This window comes from Oryzias melastigma, linkage group LG21 (assembly GCF_002922805.2).
Source record: "Oryzias melastigma strain HK-1 linkage group LG21, ASM292280v2, whole genome shotgun sequence".
NCBI classification, from domain to species: Eukaryota; Metazoa; Chordata; class Actinopteri; order Beloniformes; family Adrianichthyidae; genus Oryzias; species Oryzias melastigma.
In genome coordinates, this window is record NC_050532.1 from 8,522,799 (window position 1) to 8,541,761 (window position 18,963).

Below are 18,963 nucleotides of genomic sequence, written 5' to 3' on the forward strand. Positions count from 1 at the left end.
TTAAAGCCCAGCAGAAAATAAAAAATAAATAAAGTTTTGTCACAACTTTAAACTATAAAAAAGATATAAGATCTATGCAAACTATAAAAGATAATCTAATTATTATTTTAGTGATATACTGCCTTTTTTCACAGTAAACAACAAAAGAATGCATTGATTTTAAACCTTGTATAAAGGATTATAATTTTGTCTGTCTTTGGATTTCAAAGCCAGCATTTGAAATCACATAAAAACTGAAACAATTAATGCAAAATTGAGAAGTTACTCTTAAAAGTCAATATTTTGCATCAATATTTTACATTTCTTTACTGGAATGCATTTGTGTCTGCTAAAAAACATAAATGTATGGAACTACAACATGATAAAGTGGATACATAGAACCTTAAAAATGTTTAATTTGACCTAAAAAATCGATTTTCTATTTTAAAAAAATGTAAGTTCTGCGTTCACCTGCCAGCAGCAGCATCTCCACACAGCCAGCAGCTCCTGCTCCACAGGCACAGTAAAGTGGGGATCCCACCTCTGGCAGCTCTGTGTCAATCTGAGCTCCACAGGCCTGCAGCAGCTCCAGACACTCTCTGTGATCTGGTGGGAACAAAGCGTTGGATCAGAACCGAAGCTGGGAACCAGCGGGGGGGTTTTTTCTTTCATTCGTGCACCTTTTACTGCAGCCTCGTGCATGGGGGAAGCCAGCTGGTGTGTGCTGTGAACGGATGCACCATGCTGCAAGAGGAGCCCAACACAAGCAGCACTGCCACTCCTGCAGGAGTTGAAGAGAGGTGTGGCGCCATCTGCTGATGCTACGTCTGCCTGACAGGACAAAAAAACATTAAACACTCCAGACATCATGATAAAGTTATTCATTTTCTTCTTTTTTTAAGAATTAATGAAAAAATATGTATATAATCATTAGAAAAGACATTTTTCATACTGGACCAAATTCCTCACTCATTGTGACGACGAGTCAGCAGAAAAACATCTGTATAAATTTGACCAAAACAATGAAGCTAATCCTTAATTTTGAGATAACACGTCTTCCCTCAACCCCTCTGGCATCAAAATGTTGCTTCCATGAGGGCCGGCTACAAGTGAATGCACCATCAATGTTTTCAGAATCCAGAAAGTTGGTCCACCATGGAGTTCTTTTTTCAGAGGAACCTCAGGACAACAGCATCAGAAATGTGGAGAAGAAAGTGTTTTGAGCCTCCCTTCCACAGAACACTGCTGAGGTGATCACTCGGTTGTTTCAGAGCCATTCAGTTCAAACCTTCAGTTCAACTGGGTTTCCATAATTAGGGGAGGGAATAAAGGATAACTGGTGTCCCTGAAGTCTGCTGGGGAAACTGTCTTTATTAGTCCACACTCATGACAAAGATAAAAAAAAAGACTTTAATCAGATTTCTGAAGAAAAACAGGTCACATAAGTACACCTCTTACAGATTCACTAACCATAAAAAGACCAAGCCTTTTTGATTTTATTCTGAACTGCCCCAACCACTTTCACTGTAAAAACATCCCATACACATCCAGCTTTTATCTTGAAGCTGATCAGGCAAAATATTTAGTTTCTTTGTCATGCTTTCTCCAGCCTCGACATGGAATTTAGTCCTTTAGAATGAGAAATGAACTATTAAAAAAGAGGTTAGTTCCGAGTTAGTAATCTCTTATTCTGCAAAAGGATTTAATTGCATGTTTACAATAGTGTCTGAAACTTGAAAATACCTTCTCACCTTTGCGCCGCTTTCCAGCAGGAGCTTGGCACAGTTATAATGACCCCCAAGACAAGCCTCATGGAGGGAAGACACCCCATCCATGGTGAGGGTGTCCACATGGAAGCCCTGTAGGTGGGATTGGAAGGTGGCTCAGAAATTCTTCTTATGTCTGTGACAAGTCTGGAAAACTGATTGTGACGATGGATGGAGAGAAAAGTCTGTACCTGTGCGATGAGTGACCTGAGGAGGAGGAGTCTGCCCTGGGACGCCGCTTCATGGAGAGGACTTCTGTCCGACCACGAGTCTGAGACCGAGAGTTACAGCATGAAGAGCTCTTCTCTCATTTTGGCTCCAAATTTATTCAATAAAAAAACTTTCCATCTTCTAATCCAAGTGAGAAACTGAACCAAAAACTCACCAGCCATCAATAAGTTACACGTCAGACCTCCATAGATGTGGAGTGGATTCTGCTGTGACCACACGGACGCTTCTGTTCGCACTGCAGCCATTGTTTAAGATACAGCAAAGGCAGAATCCTCCACAAACTGCTGCAACTCTCCCAGACTCCACAAACCTGAAGCTGGCCTTCATTCCCCTCTTATCAGCTTCTCTGGTGACTTCCCCCACATCCCCTCGTCAGTAAACACAAAAAACTCTGGATCTGCATGACAAAAGAAGCTGAAATGCTCCCAAACATGCATTTTCAACAAGCAATGAAAGGAATTTTCCAACTTAAACCACCTTTTCTTTGTTTTTTTTGTCAATGTAAGAACAAATGTGGGAGTTTTGTTTAAAAAAATAAGAAACTTGTTCACAAACTACGTTACTGCAAATACTAAAAACGCAATATATGACAAAAAATCTAAAACTAAGACATAGAAACTTCCGTAAAATTAAAAATCTATTCGTTTTTTTCTCAGTTACATATAAATCTCCTTTAAAAAAAGGTATTCTCTTATAAAGTGTCAATCACAAACAATAAAAAATATGCAAACCACCATTGTTAGTCCAGATCAGAGGTCTATGCAACCCGAGGCTCCGGAGCCACATGTGGTTCTTTATCCCTCCATTGTGACTCTGATTTTTTTTTTTTTAAATCAGTTTTTAATTTTAAGAAGTTACTCTAAAATAAGATTTTGGTGAGCAAAGTTGAAGACAGTAAAGAAAACTAACTTTATTCAACTCACTTTTTTATTCACTAACAGTTGAAGGCCTCCATGAAGCACTGGACTACAGTACCCATAATGCTCCAGGAATCCATCAAATGGTTTGGATGTGATTTAAAAGGTCAAGCTAAAACATTTAAAAAAAAATTTTGTTTCATTAAAATAAAAAAAAAGTACTTGAAGGTCAATAAGTTTTACCAGATTATAAACTAGATTTTCTAATTACTGAAGTAGTTAAAGAATTTTAGGCGTGCTTTATGATTAAATAAATATGGTACGGGTCACTTAAATAGCTCAATTTAATTTTAGTTGTTTGGATAGATTTATAGATTATAGATTAAAATGTTTTTTTCCACTTTATATTTTATTTGTACCAATGAAAAACAGTAGATAATTTTAACTTATTGTAATAGTAAGACTAACAAAAATAGAAATCCTTTTTTTTTCTAAAAGGTGAAGCCAACTTTGTGGCTCCTACTGGGTTATTGTTGAGAAGACGACCCGAATGGCTCTAAGGCTGCAGATAATGTTCTAAAGGTACAATCCCTGCCCTCATCCATCCATCTTCTTCCCTTTCGGGGTCGCGGGAGCTTATCTCGGCTACTGATGGGCGAAGGCGTACACCCTGGACAGGTCACCAGTCTGTCGCAGGGCCACAATCACACACATTCACTCTCACATTCACACCTAGGGGCAATTTAGAGTCACCAATTAACCTATGAAGCATGTTTTTGGACGGTGGGAGGAAGCCGGAGTCCCCGGTGAAAACCCACGCATGCACGGGGAGAACATGCAAACTCCACACAGAAAGGTCCCAGCCGGGATTTGAACCGGGGCCTTCTCGCTGTGAGGCAAGAGCGCTAACCACTGCGCCACCGTGCAGCCCACAATCCCTGCCTTTTTGTTTTTATTGAAGGTGCTTCATCTTCAACTCCTCCTTCTCCTTATTTTCTGAGAAAAGCCAGACAAGACAAACATAAAAAAGTTTAGAAATAACAATAAAACATTTTATTTCTATAACAGACTTCCCAGATCCCATTGTACAAAAACAGTGAAAAATAACAATATAAATCCATATATTCTGTCATATAGAGTTTTATAAATACAGTGGATCTATTTAAAACTGAAAACATGGTAAATTCACACAATAATACAGTAGTTCTGTTTCCCTTGGAGAAGCCCTTTTTCTGAATCCATTCAGTGCCATTTAAAATGCAACAATATGGAAAGTGCTTAAAAGTAGTGAAGGAGTTTGTCAGTTTAACACTCAAACATAAGTAACAGTACCAAAGCTGAGGACACATCAGAAACACAGCGACTGTAGAGCGGCTTTAAAAATCTGTTAGCAGCTTTAAGACCCAAACACCAGCAGCTAAAGACGCGGGAGTGATCACGGAGAAGAGCTTTGTTCCTCTGTTTTCTTCACTGGCTTTTTGGAACAGCCGGCTTCCTTCCAGAGCCCGCGAGGGCCGGTGGCGTCCACAGCGGCGTCCATGAGCTCACGCGGTACCAACCACTGCAGCAGCAGCAGGAAGAGGAAGTCCAAGACGGCTACGAAGGCGAAGATGGAGCCGGCCACCGGGCCGCAGTGGGACCTCAGCCTCCGCAGCCGCCGGTCGAGGGGGAGGACGTCCTCTGCTGCCACCCTGTCGTACACCTGAGAGAGAAAACTTTATTCAAACCCCAAACAAGGAAAGACGATACTCTGCAATTCAGGTTTTGCAACTTAACTGAAAAACATCATGTTTGTAATTTGATAACTCTTGGGAAACAGGAGCTGATTTTCATCCCTTTTCATAGTTTTTGTGGGAAACGTCAGAGCAAACCTGTCAGATAACTGCATCCTTTTGTTCATCAATCAATTCAAAGACAAAGGTTTTCATTAAGTGACCTTCTCTGTCCTTTCTGCAACGTTTCTCCAGGTGTAGAGGTTTCTAACACGGGCGTGGATGGAGGCGGGGGAGGCGACGGAGCCAGATCGCTCCCTGGCGATGACGGTTTCCAGACCGGCACACAGCGACCGTACGGTGGGCTCGCACAGCGTTATCAGATCCTCAGGTAGCACCTCAGGAATGCCCCCAACACGAGTGCTGACAACCTTTGCAGGAAAAGAAGGAGGGAAACAGAAAAATCACAACAAGGAAGAACAAGTTTAGAAATTTCTGTTTTTGTAAGGATGTAAAAATCAACGGCAGGTGTATTTTCTTTTCAATTTTCCAGTATTTAAGCTTTAATTTAATTTATTTAGTCCGATGGTTGCAAAACTGAAATGAGACCCCCCCCAGTTAATTTGGAGAAGCATAAAAACTGCAAACGGTGCCAAGATCAGAGTAATTCTTATATCTGAAGTTATACATATGATCCAAAGAGGTGTAAGAGATTTATCAGTGAAGGCATGAGATAGTTTGTTTCGCAATAGCGTTCAGCAAAGACAAAAACTTGGGACCAGATGTGCGTTTTTTCTCACAACCCCACTCAAGAGAGATACAGAGCTTGCAGCTTGCCTCAGGCACAGGATAGGATTGGATCAGGTTTTGTTTCATTATCACAAGATAAGCAACTTTAATTCTGGGAAGAATGAGGAAATGTTGAGGAATTGTGTTCAGGTCAGTGCTGCGATGCTAAAACATTTTTTTTTGTAAATAAATAGAAAATACTTGCAAAAAAGCATCCTGATGATCATAAACAGCTTTGTTTAGACTAGAGTCTCTTAAAATCCTTTAGGACAACTATGATGAACCTACTGTGAGACAACAGAGTTTGGATGTTTCACATAATGACTTTTAGGGCTAATTTTATTAGCATATGTGGTGCAGGTTTGCATTTGTGACATAGAAAACACACTGGCCAAGCCACAAGCTCCTTGCTCTGCTCCACCCCATTCCGATGCAAAAACAGTTGGTTTTCCCTGGTCCCAGCTGGCTCAAAGCTGTGCGGTTAAATAGCTCTGATATTGTAAGCTAGCAGGGGAGTGTGTAAACAGAGAGCTCTCAGCAGCGCAGACAGAAATCTAACAGAGGCAAATTTTTAAAGTACTGCCGCTTTGCAGAAACTATGTATATATTTAGTCTCAAAACGACATAATTATTGTTAAAAGACCAATGGGAACACCTTTTAAAATCAATCAAAAGATCGGATGGCAACCACATATTTAAAAAGTTTTGGCCAGAGAGGACCCTGGTCAGGGTCACAAATGTTTGTTTTTCTTGACCTGGTTTATCACTTTTTTAACCAGACAGCAGGAGTGACTTTCATGGCAAAATCTTTGGTTGGTTTCGAGCCTTCTTTATTATAGCAGGTAAATGCTCCTTCAAAACCCCAAATCTGACATGTGGTGAACCACAGGGTTCTATCCTAGGGCCCACTGTTTTTTTTTTAACTTATACAAGCTTAAGCACCAAATAGAAAATACTGTAACTCAGCAAGAAACCTGGGAGTCGTGTTTGTCGTTGATTTTAAGCATCCATTTTGGTAACACTTTATAATAAGATTCCTTAACAAGCTTTATTAACATATTAAACAAACTTTATTAATGTGTGTATAGTATTAAGACATTTATTAGCATAATAAGCCTAATAAGGTTTATTGACATACTCAATGGGATTCATTAATAACTAAAGTGAAACTATTGCCTACAAAAGCCCTATTTATAAACTGCTTACAAGCTTAGCAAATGTATTGACTATCTTTGGCAACATTATATTAAGGGTTTTGCAGCAAGCAAGATATTTTATGGTCTTATCACATCTCTTTTTATATTACTATTTTAAAATTAATGGTATGAATGTAATAATTAATTAACCATCAACTTATTTACTATAATTAACTATTAATTCAATATGGTACAATATTTTTTATGTCTTTAAAGTTATTTTATTATTTATGAAGATTATCTTCCGTGTATTCTTGCTCAGTAGCCACTTTAAAGAAGAAATAAATGTCAAAGTGTAGATTTATTACATTCATTTCTAATAGTTTCTCTTTCGCTTATCGTGTTTGTGTGTTCCCTGTGTTTTTCTTGTGCTTGTTTGAGTTGTATTGCACTTGAAGCATGTCGAGCACCTTTGTGTTATAAATCTTTTCACAAACAATTAAATGTCATGACTAGATGCAGGCGGATTTCTTTGTGAACTTGAAAGCACCGTTCAGCGCTGTTGCATTTGTGAGTTACTGGAACATATGCATAAAATAAAAACATTGATTTTTGAACTTGGATCTTAAACAGCGACAGACCTGCAGTCCACAGCTGGCTCCTTCCACGATGGCCATGCAAAACGCTTCAGTCAGCGACGTGTTCAGGAAAATGTGGCCCTGAACTAGAACGCCGCGCACGTCTTTGTGCTCCAAAGCCCCGAGCAGGCGCACCCTGCAAAGACATGACCTGCTGTTATCCAAATCCACAGAAATGGGAAAAAGCTGCAACATCTGGTATGAAACCAAGTTCTTCATAGACTATCAAATAGTTTTTGTCACAGACAAACACATTGTCATCAAAAAAGGATTTTATTAAAACAATGAAACTTGAATTTGTATATATATTTAGCCAACATGACCAGCTGTTTTTCATCTTGCATTTTTTTTAAATTGACAAATGTGCCATATACTAATAAACAGTTTAATTTAAAAGATGAGAATGACGTAAGAAGGTTTGTTAGTGGAAACTGTCAGAATAGACTGTTTACTCCTTCCCTGGGGTTAACTCTTTCATGAACCGGGGCAACATCACAGTGATCTCTCCAGGGTAAGGACAGATGAACAGACAGTGGGGTGGAAGTTTCCAAGTCAATATGTGCATATAGTATATTGGTTTTTGACGGATCTGGGCTTATAATGAGCAAAAGAGTGGGTCACGAGTAAATCAAGTCACATGGATATGAGCTGGGCTAGTTCTCTCCCTGAATGTGGAGGCTTCCTCGCACATTCTAAAAACATGCTTTCTAGGTTAATTGAAGATTCTACATGGTCTCCCTGGTGGTGGTGGGGGGGTGCCCCTGCAACAGACTGCTAACCCATCTAGGGTGTCGCCCGCTTTCACCCAACAGTAGCTGGCACAGGATACAGCAACCATGTGACACCAAAACGGATTCAACAAGTCTTGACAATGGTGGCTTTTTATTTATTGTGGTGCAATCTGAAAAATATAAAACAACCTTTAGTGCTTATCTATCTTCACTTAAAACTGACTAAACAGGTTTTAAAAGAGTTTTAACAGTGTGTGAACTTGTTGAAACAGAACTTATCCTTATCAAACGTACTCAGGAGTTGTATTACAGTGATACCTATCATGTAGCTGGTATTTCTCCCGCACTTCCTCCAGGACGATCCTCTTTGGGCCTTCTCCACCAATCAGGAAATCCAGATCAGGGTGTTTGAGACACAGATCTGGGATTATTCCACCGAGAAGATCAATACCTGGAGAGAAAAGACCATCCAGATTGTTTCCTTTTTTATGTGATAATTGTTACAATGAAAAAAAGGTTTTTATGATGTGAAACAAATATGGAACACTCCATGTAAGACTTTTGCAGCACTGAGGAAAACCGTCACCACTTTTTCAAATAAAAAACAAGAGCTAATTTTTGCACAATGTGAATAAAGATGCAGTTCTAATCTTAATTTTCTTTATGTATGTCCTCCATCATGAAAAACAAAACACCACATGCATGATTTTCATTGAACTGGGTCTTCAGCAAGAATTTTGTTAGCATGCTAGCTGCGGAAAAATGCAAACAATTGAAGCATAAACAAAGCTGTGGCGGAAAAAAAGTTTAATTTTGTTTCTTCCGTTCCTGTTTTCATGTTGGACATTTTTCCTCTGCTACATGTTACTGTTTTGCAAAAATGTTAAAGTTTGTAAATGAGGGTGTGAATTGTTGCTAACATATTAGCAAGTTGGCTAGCAGTCCTGTAAGCACTAGGAAACATTTGTTTGTACCTTGTTTTTGACCAAATAAGTTTATCTTCATGGAAAAATAAACAAAAAAATACCAGTATGAGAGGAGTACAAGCTTAATGTATATTGACATTTGAAAGTAAGAAAGCTGTGGAATTAATAGGTAAGAGGATTGTGTCTGGTCCTTGATTTTCTCCCAGAGAATCGAATTTTCTAATTAAGATTCCTTTCTGATATTTATACTGCTCTAAACCCGATACATTTGTTATTAGAGGATCCTTAAATCCTTTACTGGGAAAAAACCATCTTCTTTGAAAGGGGTAAAGCATTTGCTTAAAACAGAAGTCCTAAAACAGAATTACAGAAATACTCTAATACTCCAAAACAAGCTTGATATTAATTTAAAAAACTAATATTTACATGACATAAAGCACGAATTGTTAAATTTGCAAACATTTAATTAAACACCAGACAAAGGATCTAAACCTTACATTCTATTTTCTCTAAAAATAAAACTGATACTTTCAATTCATTTTCAGCCCAAACTATGACAGCTGTCAAAGATCGGTAAATCAATTTAAAAAAAGACAAAAAGAGCTTTAGTAAACGGGTTGTAAGAATATGTATAGCAGTTCACTTATCATAGCCTCACAATGTAGTGAGTTAAACTATGCTTGTTTTCTTTTTTTTCTTATAGCACATTGTGTTCTGTGTCCTGCTTGGCTGTTGACCAATGTCAATAGAACTCTCCCACATTGTTTACTGTGCAAACCCATTCAGCTTACAAAGCTGGTTTCATTCTATCACACAGTTTTGGGGGTTTATACTAGAGACAAAAGAGAGAAGATGTTCATGTCTGTGTGGGAAAAGTAGTGAGTTTTCAGACTCTTAGAATATCTAATATCATCCTTAAAGTCCCACTCCAACCATATCATTTTTATCACAAAATTGTTCCCAGTGATTTTAGGATTATGAGCTTTTAAGCCAATATCAAAAAGTCTGTCATTTTTTTAAGACATGCCCCATCCTGTAGCTAAGAGCTCAGTTTTTGTGCTAATGCACAAGCTTAATGCCTAAAGCTAACATTACCGGCGCAAAAACAAAGACGAGCAATATTAGATCAACTCAGGATTGCAATTCGTAACAGCACGAGTGTTGAACAGTTATCATGTGTTGCACACCTAAGCGTGAATGGGCCAGGGTGTGCACAGAGTGAGAGGAGAGCTTGCCACGCCCATTTCCGTAGCTCCATCATTAGTCTGAGCTTTTTCAAGCATCTGGTTTTCTGATCCATCATAATTTGAATTAAGAGACTTAGTCGTTAAATTACTTTATATAGGTCCTCTATTATGACAACAATGCTTCAAGAAAATATTAAAAAACAAAAAAAGACGATTTTCATTGGAGTGGGTCTTTAAAAAAATAAAGTCGACAACTTTGAGGGTTTTGTCTATTGCAGGTTTTTTTTTTTAGAAAGTAACTCCCACAATAAACAAGGAAACACTATAATTTTCTAGTCACTTCACAAAGTAAGTGTGTTTTGTAAAAACCCACCTAGAGGCAATTTGGTGAACTGACCTGGCTCCAATCACTTTACAAACAGAAATGAATTTCCCTGTTGAGTCCAATATAAAACTACTCACTTCATTTTGGTTAAATCTGTGCTGAGTTTGGGTTTAATGTAATTTTTTTTTTTTTTTAAATCTCCAACGAATTCATTCAACCAACCTTTTCGGTAGACGAGGCGGCTGATAACCACGATGGTAATCCTGTCCTTCTGTCGCTGAGACGGGTCAGGTGTGAAGTCCGTGGGGTCGACGGCGTTTGGAATCACGGAGACGATCTCTGGCTGGAGCGTTCCCCGCAGAACGGTGTTCTCCTTACTGGTGTAGGACACGCACACTATGTGGTTGGTGTCGCACAGGGACACCGTCAAGAGCTTGTTGGTCAACACGGAGCTCACATCAGCAAAGCCGAAGAGTGAGTGGTCAGTGAACACCTGGACACGACAAAGTCAGTCAGTAAAACCACACAGAAGTTCGTAAGGGTAAACCAGCTTGGTGGGACGTACCGTGTTAAGGCCCATGGTTTTGGCATGGAAAAGTGCATCGTGGGCCATGGCAGAGAAGGAGCTGTGGGCGTGGACCACGGTGATGCGCTCCCTGACGAAGACGCAGCGGAACAGGGGGAGGCTGTGGAAGCAGGTGGTGGCCGTGGACTGGTTGTACATGACTTGCAGGGGCAGGTAGTAGACCTTGAGTCCACGAGTCAGATACCGGACACCCTTCCTCCTGCCGTACGCATGAGTGACGATCACCACCTTGTGTCCTTTTTCAATCAGACACTGCGACAGCTGATAAATATGACTTTCAACTCCACCCATGTTTGGGTAGAAAAAGTCCGACACCATGCAGATGCTGTGCTTTCTGCCAACCCCAGAGGAGTCTTCAATGTCTGTTTTTGATGAGGCGGCCACTTTCCTCCGCTGACTCATTGTCAAATCCTCTTGGGACCGAACTGGTGCTAAAATATCAAAAAATAATCAATTAGGTGTTTAAAAAGAACAGGTCATCCTAAAATATCAATTTTTTCTGTCAACATTTTCAACTTCAAAAGGATCAACTTTGTGTAATCCGTGTTTTCAAATTCTGACATTAAGACATGTTTTTAATATTTAAAATTATGGGCGCAACACTTTTTCTTCAGAACTTCTAACTCACAACATCCTTGAGCTACATTTTTCTAACCTTTCATGCAACATATCTACAGAAGTTTATCAGAAATTAAACCGATTCATATTCCTATAAAGGATGACAGGTTTTTCAAACATAGATGTTAAATACATGGTGTGCTCTTGATATGTTTAACCCCGTACAGTAGAGGTGTCAAACTCAATCACAAAATTCTGAATATAAAAAGGCAGGAATATTATTCCAGAATAACTTTCAATATTTTGTCCTCCATAAAAATATATTTTGTCAAAATTGTACAAGTGCAAGATAACCTCGGGCCATTAATAACAATAATATAAAATGATCTGGAGGGCCGGATCTGGCCTCCGGGCCTTGACTTTGACACATGTGCCCTACGTGGTAAAAGAAAGTGACACAGGTCTGAAAACAAGAACCTGCTTAGATTTCAATCTGTCTCCAGACTAACTACACTGTACAGCTGCTTTCAATTTGAATCAGTCGTTTGTGTCTGAGAAAGAGAGAGTTTTTGGTTTCTTTGGCTCTGTGAAAGTAAACAAGGCTGATCTACAAGAACAAACTTCCTGTTTTTTTTTTCATTAAAACTGTCTTGCATGCCAAATGTAGGCTAAAGTTATAACTATTTTATGCTAACAAAAAAATGCCAACATTTTGTGGAAATTTCCAACAAACTTTTTTATATAAAACAAGTAAAGTAAGTTTTGTGCAAGATAGCGATAGTACTTTTTTTTAAAGTCCCACTCCGATCTTTTTTTTAAAATCTGTTTTCAAAGCGTTTCCAGTGGTTTTTATGTTATGATTATACAGTTTAAGATAAAATCAACAAACCTGTGTCGCTTTCTGGGACATAGTTTCTACAAAGCAGCAGTAGTTCATTAGAAATTCACCTCTGAGTTGCGGGCGTGATTGTTGACGCAGAACAAGTGTGATATAGCATTGATTTCTGCTCAAACTGCTGATTCTTTTCTTTCCAACCAATTATTTTTTGTGTACTATAATCATTTCTTTGATGAATACAATTTGCACAAATGGTATATATAAGTATTTTTTTCTTCCTTTAAAGTAGAATATTTAGATTTTTTTTTCTCCATTAACTAATGAAGATGATTTTCTATTTTTATAATCACTCTTTAATAAATACAAACAGTATTAATTGTCTTATTAGCAAATCAAGATGACTTACTTATTACATTTTGTATTATCATAATTCTTTGAATACAATCTTCAGTTTTTTTCTATGAGAATATTAGATGATTAGTTGTGGAAACTTTGAAACTTGATTACATCAAAAATCTTAATGATGCTTTGAATCTATTAATATTTGATATTAAGTCCTGAACCGGATATTGATCATTTATGTAGAGAAAATGGTATGGTCGAGTCGGGGTGGGATTATATAAGTTCGCTTCCTTCCACTCCCTTTCAAGTGATCAACTTGAGATTTATTAAGTGACATGTTATGTATTATTACCTGATTGCTTGAAATAAACCATTTCATTTAATTCATTCATTCATTCACACACACCTCTCTTTCCCTCCTCGTTGCTGAGAGATCTCTGTTTATACTTTCTCCAGCAAGCTTAGCACGCCTTCACACCTACAAGCTAACATTACAGGTACAATAAAAATAGTGAACAATTTTGAAGCTATCCAGTCGTACTGTTTAAAGCCAGAAGCCAGTGCAGATGAGGTAAACATCAAGGTACGTGGATCTATTTGTCTAAAAGTTTGTGCCCTCCCAGGGTATTTTACTTTATTTTTCAGACTTTTGTTTTTCCGCTCCTGTTTTACAACGATTTGAATAAAAAAAAAAAAACTCAGAAATGCAATTTTTAGCTTATTTTTCATTATAAATGTCCTCTATCATGAGAAAAATGTCGCAAAAACATGTTAAAAACACAAAAAAAATCACAATTTTGATCAGAGAGGATCGTCAAAGTGAACAGGAGAAACATAATTACACCACCTTGTTTCCCCAAGCTTGAATATTTCTTTTCCAAACATTGTGTCGTTTGAATTAAACTCTGACAGTATTTCAATTGAGACAAAATAGTGAATGGCAGCTGGATGAGGTTCAAACGATACCAGCCACAAAGACTGGATGATCATTCAGTATTCTTTTAAAGAAGCTAGCTGGAACAGTCCAGTATTAAATGCGTTTTTCTAAGCCTCCAGAATAGCCCCTGGTGACAGTTATCTAATGTCTGCCCACAGATGACGGAGGAGAAGTTTGGATACAAACACCTTTCTAGAAGTTGCACCATTACCTTTTTCTTTACCCCCAACAAACACTCTTGTGTCACTGACCACTTTCCCTATAACAATTTAATTAAGTTACTAAAATAAATAATAAAATAGTGTTTTTCACTAAGAAATATTAGTTACATTTAATGAAATTCGGCAAATGCAGGACAACGTAAAGAATGGAAATATAAATCGAAAATAAACCTATAAATGCATTATAATTATTTTCTCAAGCACCTAAATAAACCTGCGTGATAGTCAGTACTGATTCTCACAATCTCTGTTTTGACTGATGGCTTTGAAGTCTACTATTCTATTCAGACACAACAGCACTACAGCCGAGTCAGAAACTAGCTAACCTGGTAGTAAACCGTTCCAGCTAACTTTGAGCAACACGGAGGACTATTTTCATAACGTCCGCTCCTGATAGACTACATTTAGCTCACCGTCTGTACAAATGTCGGTCCTGTTCCAGTTTTTAAAAGCATTCCTTCCTCAATGGGAGCAGTCTTTCCCCCTCAGGTTAGTAGCTGTTTGCTAACCGTTTAGCCACCGGCGCTACTTCCTGCTACGTCACACGTAGGGAAACGTCAACTCCATTCACTGTACGCGTGGGCGTGGAGAGGATATTTTAAAATGGGAATATATATATATATATATATATATATATATATATATATATATATATATATATATATATATATATATTTTTTTTCTTTTTCTTTTTTCACGAAACAGCTTAAAGAAGAATAATACTTTATATTAAATTTTTTAATTATTTTGGCAAATTTTCATATTCAGATGCAAGTACAGTAATGAAAATTTAGTTTCATTCATTTTTATAATAATGTCTGCTATATTAAACAGAAAAGTGACTCCTCATGCAAAAATACATTAAAAACCGTTAATATATGTTCACGCTACAATCTATTTGATTACATGTAACCCCCCTAGCTTTGTTCATTGTTCTGTATATTGTTTGTATGCTACTTCTTTCATTAATAAAAATGGATATTCATTAATTTATTTTAACCCTTGTGCTATCTGTGGGGTCCAGATGACCCCCACCCTTACATCAACGTGTCATCCCTCCCATTACAAAGGTGAACAGGATTTTATGTCTGCCAGTGAAAATAAAAAATCATTGCAAAAAGAAGTCAGGAAGCTTTTTCTGAAAACGGACTGTAAAGAAAAGTTTGTACCCAGTTTTCTAGACATACAAAAAGATCCAGTAAGACTCTTGAATCAAGAACTTATCTTTTAAGGTTTTAGGATAATATAATTCAGCCAAAGAGACTCAACGGATTCAAACAAATAAATAGAAAACTTTGGATGGAAAGCACATATTTTCTTAATATTTCCTGCAAAACATCATAAAAATGAACCAAAAACAGCTCAATACATCAACTTAATAACATTACATGTCAGAAGCACGCTTTTATATCGGTATTACTGTAAACTAACTTTGTTGTAAAATGTTGATTCATCAGTCAGTGGTGGTTCAGATGGTAGTGTGTGTGTGTGTGTGTGTGTGTGGACCACAAGTAAAAAAATCAATTCAGACATTATTCAATAAATAAAATGAGATTAACTTCAATGTATTAAATTGTTTATGAAAACTGACTGAAACATAGTATAACACAGGAAATTAATAAAATAATACATAACTGTGGGAATGCGAGTTGCAGATTTAACAAGATTGATCACCATGTACCAGAGGTGAACCACGACAGGGGATTTGTGCTCTGTCACTCTGTATCTAAGAGGATGCAGATGGTGCAATAATCCAGCCATTATTGCAAACAGTCAGGTGTCATCGAAGCAAATGTTTCTGGAAATGGCAGCATAGGCAGGCACAGATTTCTGCAAGAGAACATGTATCATACCATTGTCTTGGAAATACAAATTAAGGGGGACATTTCCTTCAGGCACCTGGATATTTATCCATGGAGCAGATTTCCACCCTGCATTGTTTGCTCTCTTACCCAGTGCAGTCAGCGTGGATGTGGGGGCATCGTGCCAGCACCAATTGGGGTGTGCAGAACAACGTAGAGTCTTGTTAGAACCCAATGGTGTGGTTCGTCAGTACAGCGTTCTCCAATAGTTGTCTTGATTGCTCTCTCATGGTTGTTTGGTGATCTTCTCAGTCGCTCATAGGATGATGAAGATTCCTGAGGTTTCTTCGTTTTTTCTTGGAATCAGTTTTTTTTTTTTTAGGAGTTTTTCCTTACCGAAAAGGAAGGTCTAAGGGTAGAGATAACCAATTTAGTTTAGTTTAGTTTTATTTAGCAATGAGCTATTGTTTATATTTTATGACTGACTTTCTGCTTTTGTACAATATGAAGCCGAGATGATCGTTTTGTGATATTGGGCTATATAAATAAAATTGAAATGAATTAATTAAAATGTATTAAAAAAAACTACTTTATAACATGGACCTATTTAAACAATAAAAGATACATATCTACAAGTACTGTCCATTGAGAAAGAAGAATTAAAAAAATGTTCAAGTGTCTCAAGAACAGAAGCTACTCAAAGATTTGCAGATGTTTAAAAGCAGCCCACGCCAGCGGAACAGACTTGAAGAAGAAGGAGGAAGAGCTACTTCCCTGCTAAGCTTAAACACATGACAAAGCAAAACTATTTCAGTCTAAAAATCCAACAGATCTCAGCTATTAAACAGACTGCTGTTCAGCCAAAAACTGGTCCCAGACACATGTCACATGTGCATTACATTTGTGCAAACCACAGATTATTAGGGAGCTACAGGAAGTTTCTACAGCGCCACATACTGGTTTGGGCCTGTATTTAAGAAAATACATTTTATACAATGCAGCATAATGCTTATTAGAGGCAGTATTGAATTCAAATATTCGAGTGAATCTAGCATTAAATTTCTGTCAGTCTTCGGTGCTTCTTGGTTTACAGGCAGATATTGGGTTATAATCTCAAGGTTGTTCTACTATCAGCTGCTTTTGGATCGTTACGTTTTCTAATGTATCAAGTAGGTCAAAATATTTCATAGGGCATTAATGAATCAACCCCAAGGACAGGGTTAGGGGTTGTAGATATCATTCTGGTTGTTAGGGAGAAGAAGTGATTTTTTAGGGATCATCGTTTGAGATTTTAGAGGACCAAAGATCCATTGGCCATTTTGAAATGATTGTATTCCCATACATGCTGCTGCATTTACAGGTTTCCTCATTTTTGCCGCCACTGTCAATACCACTAAGGTGCTAATCTGAGCTCCAAGGTGACCATAATACCCTGAAACCTCACTGGTCACTCAGCAATCAGTTTTAAAAATGGCACTTTCTAATGTGCCCCATTCATTTTAAATCAACTAATTCCACCAAATTTTAACTTTACTTACGCAGTCAGGAAAGGTGGAAGCAGGGGCGGCAATGCAATTGTACTGTCCCCATAGGATGATTTTAAAGATATTTGCTGCTCTAGTTTTCAATTATTTGAATTTAAATCAATTGCTCTCAAAAGTAAGAAAATATTTGCTGTTAACTTGAGGGCTGTCTTTGTCATCAGTAAAACGAATGAATAAATAAAATGTTACAAAATAAAAAAATTATCATCACTGCAATTAGCTGTTGATGTTTTAAAAGTGTTTCTAGTGATTGTTTTTAATTATGATTATAATGTTTGTAGTCAAAAAAAAAATTAATCGTTTTTTTTAATACATAGCTTCTGCAGAGTGTCAGAAGTTCATTAGAACTTTGCCTCTGAGTTGTGTGTCAGGCTTTGGTGTGCAGACACAATCGCAGGACAGCTGTCAGCTCCAAACAAAGAGTCTTTAATAACATAAAAATCTAAAAACTAAGGAAGAGCACAAAGCTGGAAAAAACAGGATTAGTCTCTAAAATTAAAGTCCAAAAACCAACCAAGGCCAAACCCCAAAAAAATCAAAACCACACAAAACCTGGAATGGCAGACAAGATTTGGTGCATGAAGTGACAAGACAAACAAGGAAGTGAGGGGAGGAACCCTTTATATACAGAAAGGGGAGAAAAAACCAAAAGACACAGGTGTAACCCATCAGGAGTGGTAATCAGCTTAGGGGAAACACATGACATTGTGAGTGGGACTGTACAGCCCCTCACACCCCTAATCTACCATTCCTCATGCAACAAAAATGAGAACATCCTTGCACCAATACTTTAGTATTATTGTTATTTGTAAGTGATGAAACTTTTACTTGAGTTCAGTTATGGATGCTTCATCTGCCTTCGATTTCCTGCACCGTCTCTGTGGCCTCATTTCTCTGTTCCACACAGACGACTCCAGGAGAGAAAGAGAGAGAGGTGTTCGTCGTTGGGTTAAATCAAGAAAACAAGTATCTTTGGCAAAGGACTCACATTGTTCTCCTGAGCCTAATTTTCATGAGATGAATTCATCCATGTGGAATTATCCAATACGAGTCATTAAATTGCTAAAAACTGGCTGCACTTGTGTTCTTTCTTATACTGAGGTTAAGCTGTAACTGTGCATTTTACAATTTGTGACAGATGGTAAGATGAACGCTGATCCAAGAAGGATCATTAAAAATACATTTATTTCTTCATCCTTTTGGGACCCTATTATAAAAATACAGTCAAACTGTTCATTAATAACAAGAAAATCTAATATTAACTTTTCAAAAAACAAATTCTTGTTCATCTGACAACAATTTTGCCTTTAAGGTCCAATCCAATCTTCTTTTGATCGATTGTAAAAGCGTTCTCAGTGTTCCTTTAATTATGATTATGGCATTTTTTTTTGCCAGTTTTAAATAAAATTGTCGTTTTCCAGAACATAGTTTCTGCAGTGCAGCAGTAGTTCATTAGAAATTTGCCTCCGAGTTGTGGGCGGGATTGTTGGTGTGTGTAGTAATACTGCCACTATTTCCCATCATCCATCTGTTTACACTCTCTCCCACTACCTTACAATAACCACTCAGTCATAGAAAGTGTTGAAAATAGTTATGACAATTTATTATCTTTTGAAATGATACAAAATCATACAAGAAAAAGGAAGAACACAACATTATTAGAATGCAAACAACACATTTTTTGGTAACACAACGTAATATTTATACATGCTAAATTTAACTTTTTTAGCCTTTGACAAACAGAAAACACATCCTCTTTTTATGGAAATTCACATTTTTTAGGCAATTTGAGGAAATGGTTGTAAGGTTTTAATCTTAATTAAACTGAATTTCAATTTAACTAGAACTTGTTTTAGGC

The 18,963-nt window shown here is 37.5% G+C and overlaps 2 protein-coding genes across 4 annotated transcripts in view; both read right to left on the reverse strand.

Moving 5' to 3' along the window:
- asb11 (ankyrin repeat and SOCS box containing 11) overlaps positions 1-3,527 on the reverse strand; it is a 7,267-nt gene extending 3,740 nt beyond the window's left edge. The window contains exons 1-6 of one of the 3 annotated variants that reach the window (XM_036209724.1): positions 2,287-3,526; positions 2,131-2,211; positions 1,937-2,016; positions 1,731-1,838; positions 660-810; positions 451-585 (exon numbers count right to left, since the gene is read on the reverse strand). In XM_036209724.1, the coding sequence (XP_036065617.1) occupies positions 451-585; positions 660-810; positions 1,731-1,838; positions 1,937-2,016; positions 2,131-2,137 (481 nt within the window). In that variant the 5' untranslated portion in view covers positions 2,138-2,211; positions 2,287-3,526. Of the gene's footprint in view, positions 1-450; positions 586-659; positions 811-1,730; positions 1,839-1,936; positions 2,017-2,130 lie in introns of all 3 variants that reach the window. The other 2 variants (XM_036209722.1, XM_024285969.2) reach the window with 2 other exon arrangements.
- Positions 3,528-3,863: 336 nt separating this feature from the next.
- Positions 3,864-14,334, reverse strand: piga (phosphatidylinositol glycan anchor biosynthesis, class A). Its single transcript, XM_024287210.2, has 7 exons — positions 14,173-14,334; positions 10,843-11,294; positions 10,500-10,770; positions 8,158-8,290; positions 7,112-7,244; positions 4,770-4,976; positions 3,864-4,535 (listed from the first exon to the last, which is right to left on the reverse strand). The coding sequence occupies exons 2-7, from the start codon at positions 11,263-11,265 to the stop codon at positions 4,269-4,271; spliced, it is 1,434 nt and encodes a 477-aa protein (XP_024142978.1). The 5' UTR covers positions 11,266-11,294; positions 14,173-14,334; the 3' UTR covers positions 3,864-4,268.
- Positions 14,335-18,963: the final 4,629 nt, after the last annotated feature.